Source organism: Lithobates pipiens, unplaced genomic scaffold (assembly GCF_037356315.1).
Source record: "Lithobates pipiens isolate NorthernLeopardFrog02 unplaced genomic scaffold, aLitPip1_a1.2 Scaffold_13, whole genome shotgun sequence".
In the NCBI taxonomy this organism is placed as follows: Eukaryota; Metazoa; Chordata; class Amphibia; order Anura; family Ranidae; genus Lithobates; species Lithobates pipiens.
In genome coordinates this window covers 229455846-229470953 of record NW_027507718.1, presented here as the reverse complement: position 1 = coordinate 229470953, position 15108 = coordinate 229455846, and the positions used below count along the sequence as shown (strand labels likewise).

At 41.7% G+C, this 15108-nt stretch overlaps 1 protein-coding gene across 3 annotated transcripts in view; it reads left to right on the top strand.

Moving 5' to 3' along the window:
* The window catches only part of ADAMTS10 (ADAM metallopeptidase with thrombospondin type 1 motif 10), a 233228-nt gene that overhangs the window by 115826 nt on the left and 102294 nt on the right, over positions 1–15108 (top strand). For all 3 annotated transcript variants that reach the window (XM_077476314.1, XM_077476315.1, XM_077476313.1), the window contains 2 exons: positions 10069–10215; positions 13069–13210. In XM_077476314.1, the coding sequence (XP_077332440.1) occupies positions 10069–10215; positions 13069–13210 (289 nt within the window). The remainder of the gene's footprint in view (positions 1–10068; positions 10216–13068; positions 13211–15108) is intronic.

The window sequence follows — 15108 nt, the reverse complement described above, 5'->3', positions numbered from 1 at the left end:
TCATACATAATCCGTAGTATGCACTTAAAAGCAGGCCCCAAACCAACCATTTTTTTTATCCCTCCAACAAAAAAGAATAGCCTGTACTAATAAAACAGCATGACAAATAACATAAAACCTGAGCCTACTCACTATATATAAAGCACACATACACCATAGTCATTTTACCCACAAAATATGCTTTGTCTAATGTGCAACAAAGCAAGGAGACTAACAGACATGATCAACACTTAGCACAATCATTGTTTTAAATTAAACTCTTTCATTCAATAAGCTTTTTTGCAGGCAACCTACCTTAAAGTTCAGAAGTATATAATATACATAGAGTGAAGGTATATGAAATGCCTATAGTACAGGGCTCAGGAGTGTGTATCCCACAGAAAGCGGGGGGGGGGGGGGGGGCAGGAGTGTGAAATGCACAGAGTACAAGGGTGAGGAGTATGCAATGCATGGAATACTGGGACCAGGAGTACATAACACACAGAGTGCAGGGTCCAGGAGTGCATAATGCAAAGAGTGCAAAGGCTAGAAATGCATAATGCAGAAAGTGCAGGGCTTAGGGTTGTGTAAAGCAGAGACTCCAAGGCTCAGGGGTGTGTAACACAGAGAGTGCAGGGCTCAGTAGTGCATAAGGCACAGAATGTAGGGGCCATGGGTTTGTAAATTCAGAGAGTGTAGAGCCCAGGAGGGAATAACACACAGAATACAGAGTCAGGAGTGCATAATGCAAAGAGTGCAGGGGTCAAGAGTGTATAGGGCAAAGATCCCCCTCAGCCCTAAATCTCCTCCCCCTGCCCACCCATTCAGTAGAGACCCCCTCGAAGCAACACACAAACTGTTGTGTGGCTGCAACACCCCCCCCCCCCCAGTTTTTTAGTTTTGCATAGAGTAGGGAGGAGTAAAACCCTTATCAGGGTGTTTATGGTATGTGTTTTGTTAGGGATGCAATTCTCATTTTAGCCCTTGTACACATGGTCGGAGAATCCGTCGGAATGTGTCCTATCGGACCGTGTCGTCGGATAATCCGACTGTGTGTGGTATGCATTGGACTGATTCTGTCGGAAAATCCATCGGACCCAATTTTCCAATATGTTGGAAATATTTCCCGACCAACAGGGCCGATCGGACATACTCCGATCATGTGTAGAGAATTTTGATCGGACCAAGTGCCACGCATGCTCAGATCAAATTCCTACATCAAAGCTATTGGCTACTAGCCTGAATGTAGTCCCATCGTAACAAAATTACGTCATCACGTTCTGAAAGATCGGATTTTTCGACAACTTAGTCCGACCGTGTGTATGCAACAGTTTCGGACACAATCCGTCAGACTAAATCCGACGGACAAAATCCGACGGATTTGGTTGGCAGAATTTCCGACCGTGTGTACAGGGGCTTAGACAGCTGTCACCAGGACATTTACCTGCCTGAAAAACTTGACATAGGGCCTAACCCTTTCCCACTCTACCAAAAACTAAAAAAAATTGTATTTTTAATTATATAGTATAGGAAACAGAATTTTAGTCTTAACCATGGGTTATATACAGCTACTTTAACATGACTGGACACCAGAAAACAATGCTGCAGGGGCATTCCTTATATAACCCATCTCACTCCCGAAAAAGTCTTAGTTTTTTTTTTAACCTCCCTGGCGGTGATTTCCGAGTCTGTCTCGGGCTGGGATTTCAGTACCATAAGCGGTAACCCCGAGCCAGACTCGGGATTGCATCGCTGGATACAGGGAGACTTACTTACCTTGTCCCTTGGATCCAGCGATGTCCTCCGCGCTGTGTGATCGTGCTGTCCTCCGCTCGATTCACACAGTGCCCAAGTGCCGCCGAGCTCCGTTCCCTGCGACGTTACGGCGCACGGGAGCGGAGATCGGCGCCAAATTCAAAAAAGTAAAAACACACAAAACACACACAGTACTGTAACCTTACAGATTACAGTACTGTATAAAAAAATTACACACCCCCTTTTTCCCAGTGGTCTATCCAGTGCCCTGCATGCACTTTTATATTATAAATACTGTTTTTTCTGCCTGGAATTTGGAGATTGTCCATAGCAACCAAAAAGTGTCCCTTTATGTCAAAAGTGATTTTAGACCAACTAGAAAACAGCGATAATAAATTAGAATCACTTGCAGAATTGAGCGATAGCGATTTGTGGGGAAATTCATCACCAAACACTAAATCTAATGACAGCGACAATTCTGCAAATGAGCAAATTTCACTGTTTTTGGATTTGATTACATTATTGAATAATTTTTATTGTTATTTATTATATTATCAATTTTATCATACCCGGGATGTCTGCTAGACTCTGGTTTGAACCGATTTAAGAGAGTTATTCCTAAGAATTGAAGGCCTACAATATAAAACTCCAAATTTCCATGCAAAATAATTGTACCGCTTTCAGCACCTAAAATCAGAACTAATCATATCGCCAGGGAGGTTAATGTCCTTAGATGATGGATGTCTTCTCTGTACTAAAAGAATATTACCTTTTAAAACATTTTTTTTTTCTCAAGAATCTGTTATCAAGTTTTCTAGCTGTTCCAAAGGCACTGCAACTCCCTTTCAGCAGCTTTCCGGATCTGTTGACTCCTCGGCTGTGCCTTGGAGGACTGTACCCAGACCCTGCCTAGAAGAGGATGCAAGGCTGGCTTGTTGTGCAACTTTTTCACACTGGATCTTGCGTAGGTGCTCACCATAGCATGTTTGTCATGTAAAAAGAGCTGCAGGGTGCTGCACCTTCCGTCCCAGGGTCAGCCCTCGATTCATGCCAAGCATAAGGGTCTGTTGAGACTACCCCATGCATCTGACCAGCAAGGGCAAAATCTCCCGAGTGTGGTGGATTTCCAACCCAGCTTTGGAGTCAGGGAAATCTTTTTACCCCGAAAAGGTTCTCACAACGGATGCCAGTCTGTCATACCGAGGAGGAGTTCTGGATGCCCTGTACTTGCAGGGACTTGATCATTAGAAGACAAGGCCTATTTAGTTGTCATTCCAGTGCTGGAGCTCCCAGCTGTGATGTTATTCAGATTCCAGTCAGATAATGTCACAGCAGAGGCCAACACTGACCATCAAGGAGGCATCAGAAGTTGTGGCACTCAAGGAGAAGCAAGCTTGATTCGCAATTGGAAGGAAACATATGTCCTTTCCCACACCGTCATTCACATGCCGGATAAGGATTTTCTGGTGTCTAGATTCTACAGCAAAATGAACAGGATTTTTGCTAGGTTCAGCCACCCTCGTGTCTTTACAGTGGATACTCTACTGACTCGATAAGATCAGTTAAGCTTGATCTATGCATTGCCTTGAGATCTACCCCCTCATCTGCTCCGCAGGTTAAAAATGGAGGGCATTTCTGTGATTCTCACTGCACTGAACTGGCCCAGAAGGACATGTTACTTTGATAAACTCAGATTTTTGGCTGACTCTCCATAGGCTCTGTGACGGAACTTCCAGCACCCAGCTTGGGTGCCTCCGTCATTCTCCAGTCTGGAAACCAGGTATTATAGCCAAGATCTAGATGACACTAGCTTAGATGCAAACTTGAACTCTTTATTGTAAATCCACACAGAATATATACTATGCAAGATCAGATAAGAGTTTGATCATATTAACCTAACAATACAAACTGTAAACAGGAATATAATTAACATAGCTAAGGAACAGCCAACATAAACATTAAGATAATTAACCACTTGCCGACCACTGTCGGCATATACGGTATACGTCGGTAGAAGAGCACGGCTGGGCAAAGTACGTTACTTTGAAATTCCTGTGATGCGCGCGCCTGCCGCGAACTCCGTGACCGCGCCCACGTGACCCACGGACACAATCACCACGGGGATACCCGCGATTGTGTCATGGAGCTCATGAACGGGGAGATGCCGATGCAAGCAGCATCTCCCCGTTCTGCCTAATGACAGGATACTGATTGCCTACTCCCTGTCATCGGGAGCAGCGATCAGTGTCCACGTCATACAAGCCCACCCCCCAGTCAGTTAGAAACACTCCCCTAGGATAAACTTAACCCATCCCACCCCCTAGTGGTTAACCCCTTCACTACCAGGGACATTTTTACAGTAACCAATGCAATTTTAAAGCATTGATCGCTGTATTAATGCTAATGGTCCCATAAATGTGTCAAAATTGTCTGATGTGTCGCATAATATCGCAGTCACGATAAAAATCGCTGATCGACGCCATTACAAGTAAAAAAAAATTATTAATAAAAATGCCATAAAACTATCCCCTATTTTGTAGACGCTATAACTTTTGTGCAAACCAATTAATAAACGCTTATTGCGATTTCTTTTACCAAAAATATGTAAAAGAATACGTATCGGCCTAAACCGGGGAAAAAAATGTTTTTTTATATATTTTTGGGGGATATTTATTATAGCAAAAAGTAAAAAATAATGAGTTTTTTTCAAAATTGACACTTTTTTTGTTTATGCGCAAAAAATAAAAACCGCAGGGTTGATCAAACACCACCAAAAAAACGCTTTATTTGTGGGGAAAAAGGATGCCGATTTTATTTGGTAGCCACGTTGCATGACTGCGCAATTGTCAGTTAAAGCAACGCAGTGCCAAATCTCAAAAAGTGCTCAGGTCAGGAAGGGGGTAAATCCTTCCAGGGCTGAAGTGGTTAAACAACCAGCCACCTAGGTGACTCAGTGCTCACCCAGACTACACGGCGCCAGTCTACAACAGTCTATGAGACAAAGCTCATACAATTTTCAAGTAATCTGAAAAAGTGGAATTCATTTATCTTCATAGATTTCTTAAGAGATATTGTGGGTAAATATTTCTGTCCCAAGGAGGGCCACCATAGTCAGTAGGCAGGAGGCTACCCTGGAGTTCACTCCAAAAGCCAATGTCCTGGTTGGGTCTGTCACAGTTCTCCCCTATCCAAAGTAGAATAACCAGGCCCCAGACCTCCATCTGGTCTGGACATGCATTAGTCATGCAGAATGAACCCACATAGTCGTTTCACATGATCTCCATTCTTGGCCACACGGAATAGTTGTCATTGGTAGGTGTGGGACAGAGGTCCTTGACTCTCTGTTGGGCTGCCAGCGCTTTAGCTGGGTGGTCTTTACCATTTTGGGGCTCGGTCTGCTGCTGGGGAGAGGGGCTGACTCCCCCGGCTCCCTGAAGCCATGGAGACACTATAGGTGCTAGTCAAAGGCTAGTGGCACTCTGCCCTGTTGCCAGTGCTTCAGCTGGGAGTACGAGCTTCATTACAGCAGCTTGTTGCTGGGGAGAGGGGCCACCTGCCCTGGCTCCCTGGAACTCAGAAATTGTTGCTCTGTCTTGATGCCAGCTCCTCTGCTGGAGGTTCACTAGGTCTTTCCTTCTCAGCAGAAAACTCTATTAAATACCCAGTCTCTAGAGCTAATAGCTGTTGATAGAGATTCACTATCTCCTCTCCCAGGTCCTTGATCTGCCATTGGGGAGATGAGCCAGCTGCTCCTGTACCTTGGTCCCGCTGCTGGACAGATGCATTCCCCCATCCAAGCTTGTCCTGTGCAGCAACAGGTTCATCAAGGTGAGTCAAAACTTGCTGCATCCACCATAAGAGCTCTGCTTCTGTAGCTGGAGGTGGGCAAAGCACACTGTTACTCTGCCCCATTGCTGACACTTTAGCTGGGATTTCAGAACTGTCAGCTGGTACTTCTGGATAATCCCAGGCAAAGGGAGCACGGCACAGCTGCTGAGCAGAGTCTAGCAGCCATTTGTAGGGGATCTCCAGCTCCCATTGCTAAATGGCTAGAACCTCCAAATCTTCCTGCGCCCAGCGCACTTTTAAAATGTTTGGCATCTGGTCTCTGTACTCCATAATTTCCTTCAAACGCTACTCAAGATCGCTCCTAAAGTCAGGGTCCTGTGACAGCCTCCCATATGACAGCCCCAGGCCACCGTAGCCAAAGCCTTCCATTGGGCTGTCGTCTACTGTCCAAGGGCACACTTGGGCTACATGCCACCAGAGGGCTCTGTAGCTCTCATCCAGCTGCATTTCTGCCCAGACCAGCCTGCTTAACTCATCTGTCCACTTCTTGTGTGGTTGTTCCCCCAATAACAGTACTCGCACTTCAGAATGCAACCAGTACCTTTCCTGGATGGAGGAGAGAATTTTTCCCTGGCAGCACTGCTCTTTCTTCCAGATGTGGCAGCGGACAGAGTCATACCAACCCAGCAGGACCTGCATTGGCACTGGTCCTTTGTGCCGCACCCACATCTCTCACAGCATCCCCACAAATTATTTTTTCATGGCAGCTGGTATCTGTACCTCTCCTCTTCTGCTAACTGGACCTCAGATCCCGTTCATGGTTTGGATGTCCCAGATTGCAGGAATCATCCCACCACTTGCCACCAAATGTCACAGAACATCCAGAACCCAGCTTTGGTGCCTCAGTCAAAATGTAGCTTTCTTCAGTCTGGAACCAGGAACCAAGAATTATAGCTGAGCGCCCAAGAACTAGATGACACTAGCTTAGGTGCAAACTGGAACTCTTTATTTTAAATTCGCACAGAATATATACTGTACCATGCAAGATCAGCTAAGAGTTTGATCACATTATTCTAACAATACAAACTGTAAACAGTAATATAGTTAAAAAGCCAATATAATCATAAACATAAAGCTAATTAAACAACTATCCAGCTAGGTGACCTTGTCCCCACCCAGACTGTCCGGCACCAGTCTACAACAGTTTATAAGACAAAGCTCATACAATGTTCCAACAGTCTGCAAAAGTGGAATTAATTTATCTTCAAAGATTTCTTTAGGGATATTCTTGCTAAATATTTATCTTTATCCCTCCAAGTGGAGGGGCTTCTCCAACTTAGTCTACAAGAGGACTGTCAAAGTCAGTAGGCAAGAAGCTACCCTGCACTCGCCTCCAAAAGGCCCTGTCCTGGTTGGGTATATTTCAGGCTCTTCCAGATTATCTAGGCCTTCTGTCCTAGGAACCTGTCCACCATTCTACTCTTTATTTGCTGGCTTTAATGGCAATTGCTGTAATAGTCTAGGTTGTGAGGGGCATGGGCTTATCAGATGTTGTCATCCCTATGCTCCTAAAGGATAGAAAATCATCTTCTTGCAGAGTCCACCATCACACCTGGAAGACCTACTTTGCAATGATGCAGGACCAGGAAGTTTCAGTCTAGAAAGTACTCTGTGGGACACATCCTGTCTTTCCTCCAGTCTGGTCTGGTCTGGGCCAGAATCTAGGTTTGAGAACTATTAGTTCAAATCTTAGTTTTGGTTGTTCTGTTTCAGAGACTGCTGGCCTCCAATTTCTTAGGCTTTTGTGCAAGTTGTTGCGCAAATTGGGTCCCTTGTACATTCTCATGTAACAGATTTGAACTCTGAGTGGACTGCTATCAGGCATGCAACTGTAGCTTGACTACATTGTGGCTAAATATCTACCAGCAGATGCCAGGGACATCCCCTTTGTCACAGTTTGTTTTAGCAATTCAGGAAATGGACATGAATCAGATGGACATGAAAGATGAGGGGCTAGCAGCTCCAAGACTAAGAAGGCCATGCAGTCAAGTAGACCATTAGATATAGAGTAGATCGACATGTCCCATGTGGAAAAAACACTCCAATGGGGATCGCTTAAAACCTGACAATTGTTCTATAGATATAGGTAATACTACAACCAAGAACTGTTCCCCACCTCACTCTATTCAAATGTAAAAGAAAACATTCTTTTAGAGCATCTTAAACAGTTTTTACCCTCTTCCTTTTTCAATGTTTGGAAAAACGTGCAATAAGATTGAGTTTTGGTGACCATCAACAAAAAGACATGCAGGTTAACACTCCTCTCTCATCATTGAACACCAAACAGATCTGCGATAGCTTTGGTGTGTATGTGTAGCAATATTGCCCTTCTAGATAATGAATCCTCTTCTATGCAGTTTATAGGATTAGTTGCCTCTGCAGCATAAAAAATACTTATTGTGTCAGCAATTCTAAACTAAGTCAAACATTATCAGACCTAAATATTTCCACTACCATGTGTGACTAGGTTTCATGCACTGTTGGTTTGATCTCAGATGGTCAGTTCCTCACATTGCCTCTCCAATTGCAATTGTGAACTTTAATGAATCTAGTCTAGTTAACACAAAACAAAATGTCTGCTCCTTCTCTTTGTGTAGTAGCTTGATAGTGAATCCAGTCATTTAAAAGCTTAAGTGGCTAGGCATACCATTGTAGGCTACGAATGCGTTGGGTAAAATAAGAAAAACCTGCTTCAGGTTTCCTTCTAAATTACAGGTTTTTAAATACAAATCATCTATGACTGTCTCCCTAGCTCATTAAGTGACATAATACCAAAGCATTCCCCTGCATAAGGAAAAGTAATTGCTCACTGCATAGCAGCCTCACTTGAAAGTTTCTATTGATGTTGTGCAAAAAATCAAAGCAGTATGTTGCATTTCCTTAAACAGCATCTTCCAAACTTTGCCTAATGCCTAGTACACACAAGCTGAACGTTGGGAGACATTGGCCGGTTCAATAAAAACCGTCTTGGCTTCTGTCGGAATGAGTATGCTGGAATACCAGCAGCCACCCGTCTCCCGATCAGTGCTCTCAGCCAATGGCAGACAGAAGTATTCTGGCGGAGTGCCGCCTCCCTGTCAGAACACAATACCTCAGCGGGAGAGATCACTATATTAACGTCAGATTGTTAGTACAGTGGCTTTGACCAGAGCTGTCAGTTTTTTTTTGTTAAAAACTATTAGTGTCTACCAGGCTTTAGACTACAATAAGAGGTAAAATTGCTTTGAAAATGCTGCATGTATCCCCCCCACTGTCATGTGTGTTTCCCTTCTTTTTTTTGTTCATTTTCGTTTTGTTTATTTTTTATTGTTTTTCTCCCCATTCTGCAGACAACACCGCTCCCCCTTGTCTGCCTTAGCCCCTGGGTCTCAAGGCTCGGGCATAATGCACTGACCCCAGGCCCTAGCTGGTGGGTCAGTGTCAGTTTATAGTCTATACCCTCATGATATATGTTTTATCCTGTACTTTTATGTGAACCTCTTTCTTATGTTTTATGTCCATATCCCCTGTGTGGGAATTTGTCATCTGGCTTTCCCCTTTTTCATATTTTGTATTTCAATGAAAAACATTGTACCAGAAAATGCTGCATACAGGATGTTTTTAAGGTTCAACGACAGAACCTTGTAAAAGATGACAGCTGTAAACAATGGATTTCTTCAAGTACAATACATTTTCATGCATTGAAAAAAAAAAAACAGTAAATGACTTGGAAACACTGTTTGTGTGAAAAATGTCTATGACTGCATAGTCAGGAATTTATTTAGGCAAGGGATAGCCGCAACATGCATGCCTTATGAAACAACGTCAATGTATTCACACCCACTACAAAGTCCATAAATGCCCCAGGTCTTTGAAGACCCTAGCTTGGAGACTCATATACTAAAGGAGTTAAATTGTGTGAATATTCCCTTCAATCATGTGCATATGAAATAAGTAAACATGAGCTTGATTTTTACATTACCAGATGATTGACGTTCCTATTCAAAATATTGTATGAAAAATGCAATGTTGAAACAATGTTGTGAATCAACAAAATAACAGACTTAATAAGTTATGTTTTCATAGGTGTGAACATTTTATTTTTAAAAAACAGTGAAAAAAAACAAAATTACTAATGGAAATATAACTCCCGTTCTAAAAAATGTTTGTGTTCACCCATTGTTTAGACATTAAAGTGAAATATAAATTTCCCACTTACAACATTCACTTATTGTTAGCAAAATGTCCTACTCGCATTTTTTTCCTCAGTTGCAACAGTTTGACATAATACTTGGACTTAAAACTGAATTTGGCATCCTAGGTCTATTTGAATTTAGTATGTTTCAGGACAGATGAAAATTACAAACCGCTAATAAGAATATATAGGTGTTTCAATATATATATACACATTTCAAATATACATATATGGAGCACATCTTACCATTTTCTTTTTCTCAGTTTCTTAGTGACAACAAAATAAATCAAATAAACCTCTTCTTCCTTTAGGTTTGGCATGAATCATGATGGAATTGGTAATGGCTGTGGATCTCGAGGTCAAGAGACAGCCAAGCTCATGGCAGCTCACATTACTATGAAGACCAATCCCTTTGTGTGGTCGGCTTGTAGCAGGGACTACATCACCAGCTTCCTGGAGTAAGTCACCTGAAATAATCTCTTTATCCAATTCAACATTGTTTAATTCAATGTTGTTCCATGTTCAACAGAGAGCAAAAGCAATCCTTGAAAAGTACATGCTCATTTTGAGTGCTAGGACTAGGGCCTCTACGATTAAGTCCCTAATGGGCAAAACATGTAAGAGGGGACAGGAGCTCAAGCCAAAGTCATTTTTTACAAAGAGGAGCTCACTATATGCCAAGGCAGTGTGCAGACGGGCGCCATTTTGTACTAGGACCAACAGTTGTAATTACTTGGCAATAGTATGGAAAATGTTTTTCTGGGGAATTCTTTTGGCTTCTTTTGTGGGTCCAGGTAAAATGTTTATTTTTACTACTGTGCAGAAAATTTATCCACAGAAACCCTGGGAGTTGTTTTGCCTTTGTTTTCACCTTAACTTAAAGATCCATGAATATAGATCTTTTTTAGTTTATTTAATTAAATTTAATTAAGTGGTATTAAACCCAAAAAACTAAATTTTAATATAATGCAGATTACCAATCTTTAAATATGGTGGCTTCATCAGTTTTTTGTTTTTTTTTTGTAGTCTTTTTTCCCTCTGTTTTCACCTGGGGATCTGACTAGTAACACACCTCCTGTATTAGATTTCTCCCAATATGGATGACGGGTAGGGATGAACTTTATGTTCGAGTCGAACATGAGTTCCACTCGAACATTGGCTGTCCACCAGTTCGTGGAACAGCAAACTATTTTGGGTGTTCGCGGCAAATTCGAAAGCACTTCCCTATGGCTTTCCCCATGCGTCAGAGGGGCGGGGTCACCAGGTGGCCCCGCCCTCCGTTATATAACAAGTGTCAGAAGAACAGAAGTGTCACACGACAGAATACTCCTACAGAGGCGTATCGTGCGGACGGAGCGGAGAAAAAGCCGGAGCAAGATGCGGGACGAGAGGAGCTGAGGAAGAGGAAGATGAAGAAGAAGATGAAGAAGAAGATGGAGAACAAGAAGATGGAGTAAGAAGAACACCGAAGGAAGACCAGAAGAAAGAAGAAGAAGCGGAAAGAAGAAGAAATTAATAAAAGACTTGTCAAAAACCGTCTCTTGTGTTTTTTTAACCCTTTTGACACTTTTTGCTGAAATGGTAGGGGTACATTTGTACTTCATTACCAATTCACACGGGGGGGGCTGGCTTCTGGTGGTCCCCTTGTTAAAGGGGGCTTCCAGATTCCGATAAGCCCCCTGCCCGCAGACCCCCACAACCACCGGGCAAGGGTTGTGGGGATGAGGCCCTTCCCCCATCAACGTGGGGACAAGGTGTTTTGGGGTGGGTCGCTACCCCAAAGCACCCTCCCAATGTTGAGGGCATGTGGCCTGGTATGGTTTAGGAGGGGGGACACTCTCTCGTCCCCCCTCTTTTCCTGCGGCCTGCCAGGTTTCATGCTCAGATAAGGGTCTGGTATGGATTTTTTGGGGGACCCCACACCATTTTTTTTAAATTTTGGCGTGGGGTTCCCCTTAAAATCCATACCAGACCTGAAGGGCCTGGTATGGAATTTAGGGGGACCCCCATACATTTTTTTAAAAAAATTTGGTTTGGGGTTCCATGCCATTTTTATCAATGAACTGTTATGAGTATTGTTGGACCGACAATTCATTATAGCTGCAAGTAGTTTTAAATGACTTTTTTTTCCTTTAGAAATGTCATTTTGCTGTCAGACTGTTCTAAACATAGGAAACATGCGCCCCTTTACAGGCATACTATAGACACCCCCCAGGTACGAAAGTGGAGTGTTTGAGGGACTAGCAGATTTAGATACACTTAACAAATTGAAGCCAAACTCCAACTAATACTTTATAAGCACAACAAAAACTTTTTTTTACAGGGGGGTAAAGTTATTGCATAAATAAATAAAAGCTGACCATTGTAAGCACCCCTACTAGTGTTAAATGGTATGTCTCATTTATTTAACTGATACATTCTGCAGGAGAGCTTGTTCTTTTGAAAAACAACAGACTTAAAGGCTGTATCACCAAATATAAATAGAAGAAAGAAGTCTAAAAAAGAAAAAGAATATAACATAGCTATCGTATCTAAGGAATTGTAAACTGCAATATAATAAATGTTTGCTTTTGGGTTAATACCACTTTAACCATGTTTCCTAAGGGAAAAAAAAAATCCCCCCCCCCTTTTTTTTTTACAGAACAGTGTATATAATACAGATGCTTAACAGAGGTGTTACTGGGTCTGGACACTTGGGCATATTCTAGCACATGGCCCTAGTGTCAGGCCTGTGTAAAATCAAGCTTGCTGTCAACAAATTAAGTAAGAAAGCAGGTGGTAGAGTGGGTGGGAGCATTCTTCCCTCCACCAAAGCACAACAAATTCAGTTCTGGCTGTTAAGTCACTAAATGTGCTTTAACAATAAATAAAATAAAAATTAAATAAAGATTTTTATCATCTCATATTTCATAGGCTTACTCTGGCAATGCAAAAAGCAGCCATGACATGTAAGGTGCAGTAAAAGGTGATTTCTGGTCACTACTGATATGGAAAACACATTTATTAGGAACATATATTTAGAAGTGGGGACCAAGAGATAGGTTAGGATAATTTCTCCAAAAAAATGTTCACCAAAAAAAGTTTCAGTTTTTTGTATAATCTTAAACTGTGGCAAATTAACATCCATGTTAATAAACCTGCTGTAGTCCATGGTTAAGTCAACTCCTTGAATGAGTCTATGAAGTCATTGTACAGTATATCTCAATAATTCATGCAGTAACTATATATACACAATATATTTATTATGAAAGATGTAAGCTTATATGCACACACATACTGATGCAGACTTCCTGTTCTTCTTCTCTCCACAGTTCAGGCCTGGGCCTTTGCCTGAATAATGCGCCCCCACGTCAGGATTTTATTTATCCAACACAAGCTCCAGGACAGGCCTATGATGCAGATGATCAGTGCCGTTTCCAACATGGAATTAAATCTCGCCAGTGTAAATACGGGGTAGAGTCCCTTCCTATTTTGTCTTGCCAGTTCATGAAAAAAGAAATAAGGAAATTCTTAGTGTGTGACATAAGACTTAAAGTGGACTTTTACTCAAATGTTAATATGTCAGCAATCTTGCCAGGGAAGCATATATAAAGAGTAATTTAAAGGGTAATGCCAACTTCACACAAAATAGTTAAAGATGAATTCATAACATACACCCAGCAACTCCATTCCCCCACTGCATTTAACCGCCATGCCGATAGTCTTCTGCTGTCCACATCTTCCAGTGACTGGTCTACAAAACCTTTAAACTCCATACACTGCTCCAGAGCATGTGTAGTGTACGATTGACGGTACTTAACAATGAGAGCCTTTTTTTTTTACTTCTGAGACAGAAGAAGAAACTTTCAATGGTCAGCAATTTCACATGACCGTGCTGACCAATGACGGCTAGTGATTTCCAAAATAATGCTGGCACGCAGCCCCTAGGGCTGTATACGGAGTTTAAAAGTGTACAGAATGGTACTCCAGCTGATATGGGCAGTGGAATATTAGAGTAGGGACCAGAGGAGCGGGGAGGATGTTGGAAATTTTTCCTTAAATTCTAGGCCTAAATGAGGAATTACCTTTTAAGGGCCGAAATCCCTTTTCTAGATAAAAGATTGTTCTGAGCTACTTTCAGTGCTGGCCATGTGACTAGAAGTCTAGACATTTTTTAATTAAACAACATCAAAACGAAGTAAAAAGAAACATTGCATGCTTTGTCCACTGTCTTTATTTATTCCAAATTTGCACAGTGTAAAAGATAACGTTCTAAGCATTTCCCAGTGTACTCAGAAATTCTAGTCACAAGGCCAAGTGGAGGGAGCCCTTCTATTAGTTTATTTTTATCCATCCCAAGAGGCTGTTAACTTAGCTGTTAACTTTATCTATGGTAAAAATGTAAAATCATATATTCATTTCCACATTCTATTTCAATTATTTCTAAACTACTCCTATTAATCCAAATGATCTTGAAGTTTGTAAACTAACTTTGTGAAGACGTTTACTTGAATTTGGTGACACATATTCATTGTGTCCTGTGAGTAGGCACTGCTGTGTAACTCATTTAACAGAGCCTGCCTTCTGGACCACAGATGTCATATAGAGTCAATAGAGTAATCACTGCTTGCAGGTAACAAAGTACCATGGGATATGTAGTCCTTAGAAATTCAAAGTAAACGGCAACCGACAATTTGCAAGGCATGCAGGGAATCCAGGAAGTTGTGGAAAGAAATAACCAGCAGACAGGGACAATATGAAAGGGAATATTTCAAGTAAGCTTATATTGGATTGTCAATAATGATTGCACTGTTAATACAATGCTGTTGTTATAAAATGAAAGAGTTTGTTAAAGATGCATGTTACGGGGAATATAGGGAAATATTTATGTAGGAGATTGCCTTTTGCTATTTTGATCATCATCATTCTCCTCCTTTTTTGCATGTAAATTAGAGAAATAATGCCATCAAAAATAGTTTTAATGATTCTATGAAAACAAGAAAACAAATATCAATGGATACATTACCAGAAGAAAGATTTTCATCTGGTGCATTCAATAATGGAAAATGAAGACCAGCAGAAGAGTGTATGCCACATCCACTGCTACTAGTTATCAAGGCCCTTCTGAGGACTTGCCATCTCCAAAACACTTCCAAAAAAAACACCACTCTCCTCCTTGAAAGATCCCAAACAGCTGGCTTGACAGTGTTAAAGCTACTAACAGTAATAAGTTTGAATCATACTTCATACCTCTTGATATATCAGGATAAGGCAAAACTGCCCAAAGTATGGCTATGAAATATACATTTCTCTAAAGCCTTGTTCACACGATCTGATTTTCTGACGGGAATTGTGTGATGACAGGTGTTCGT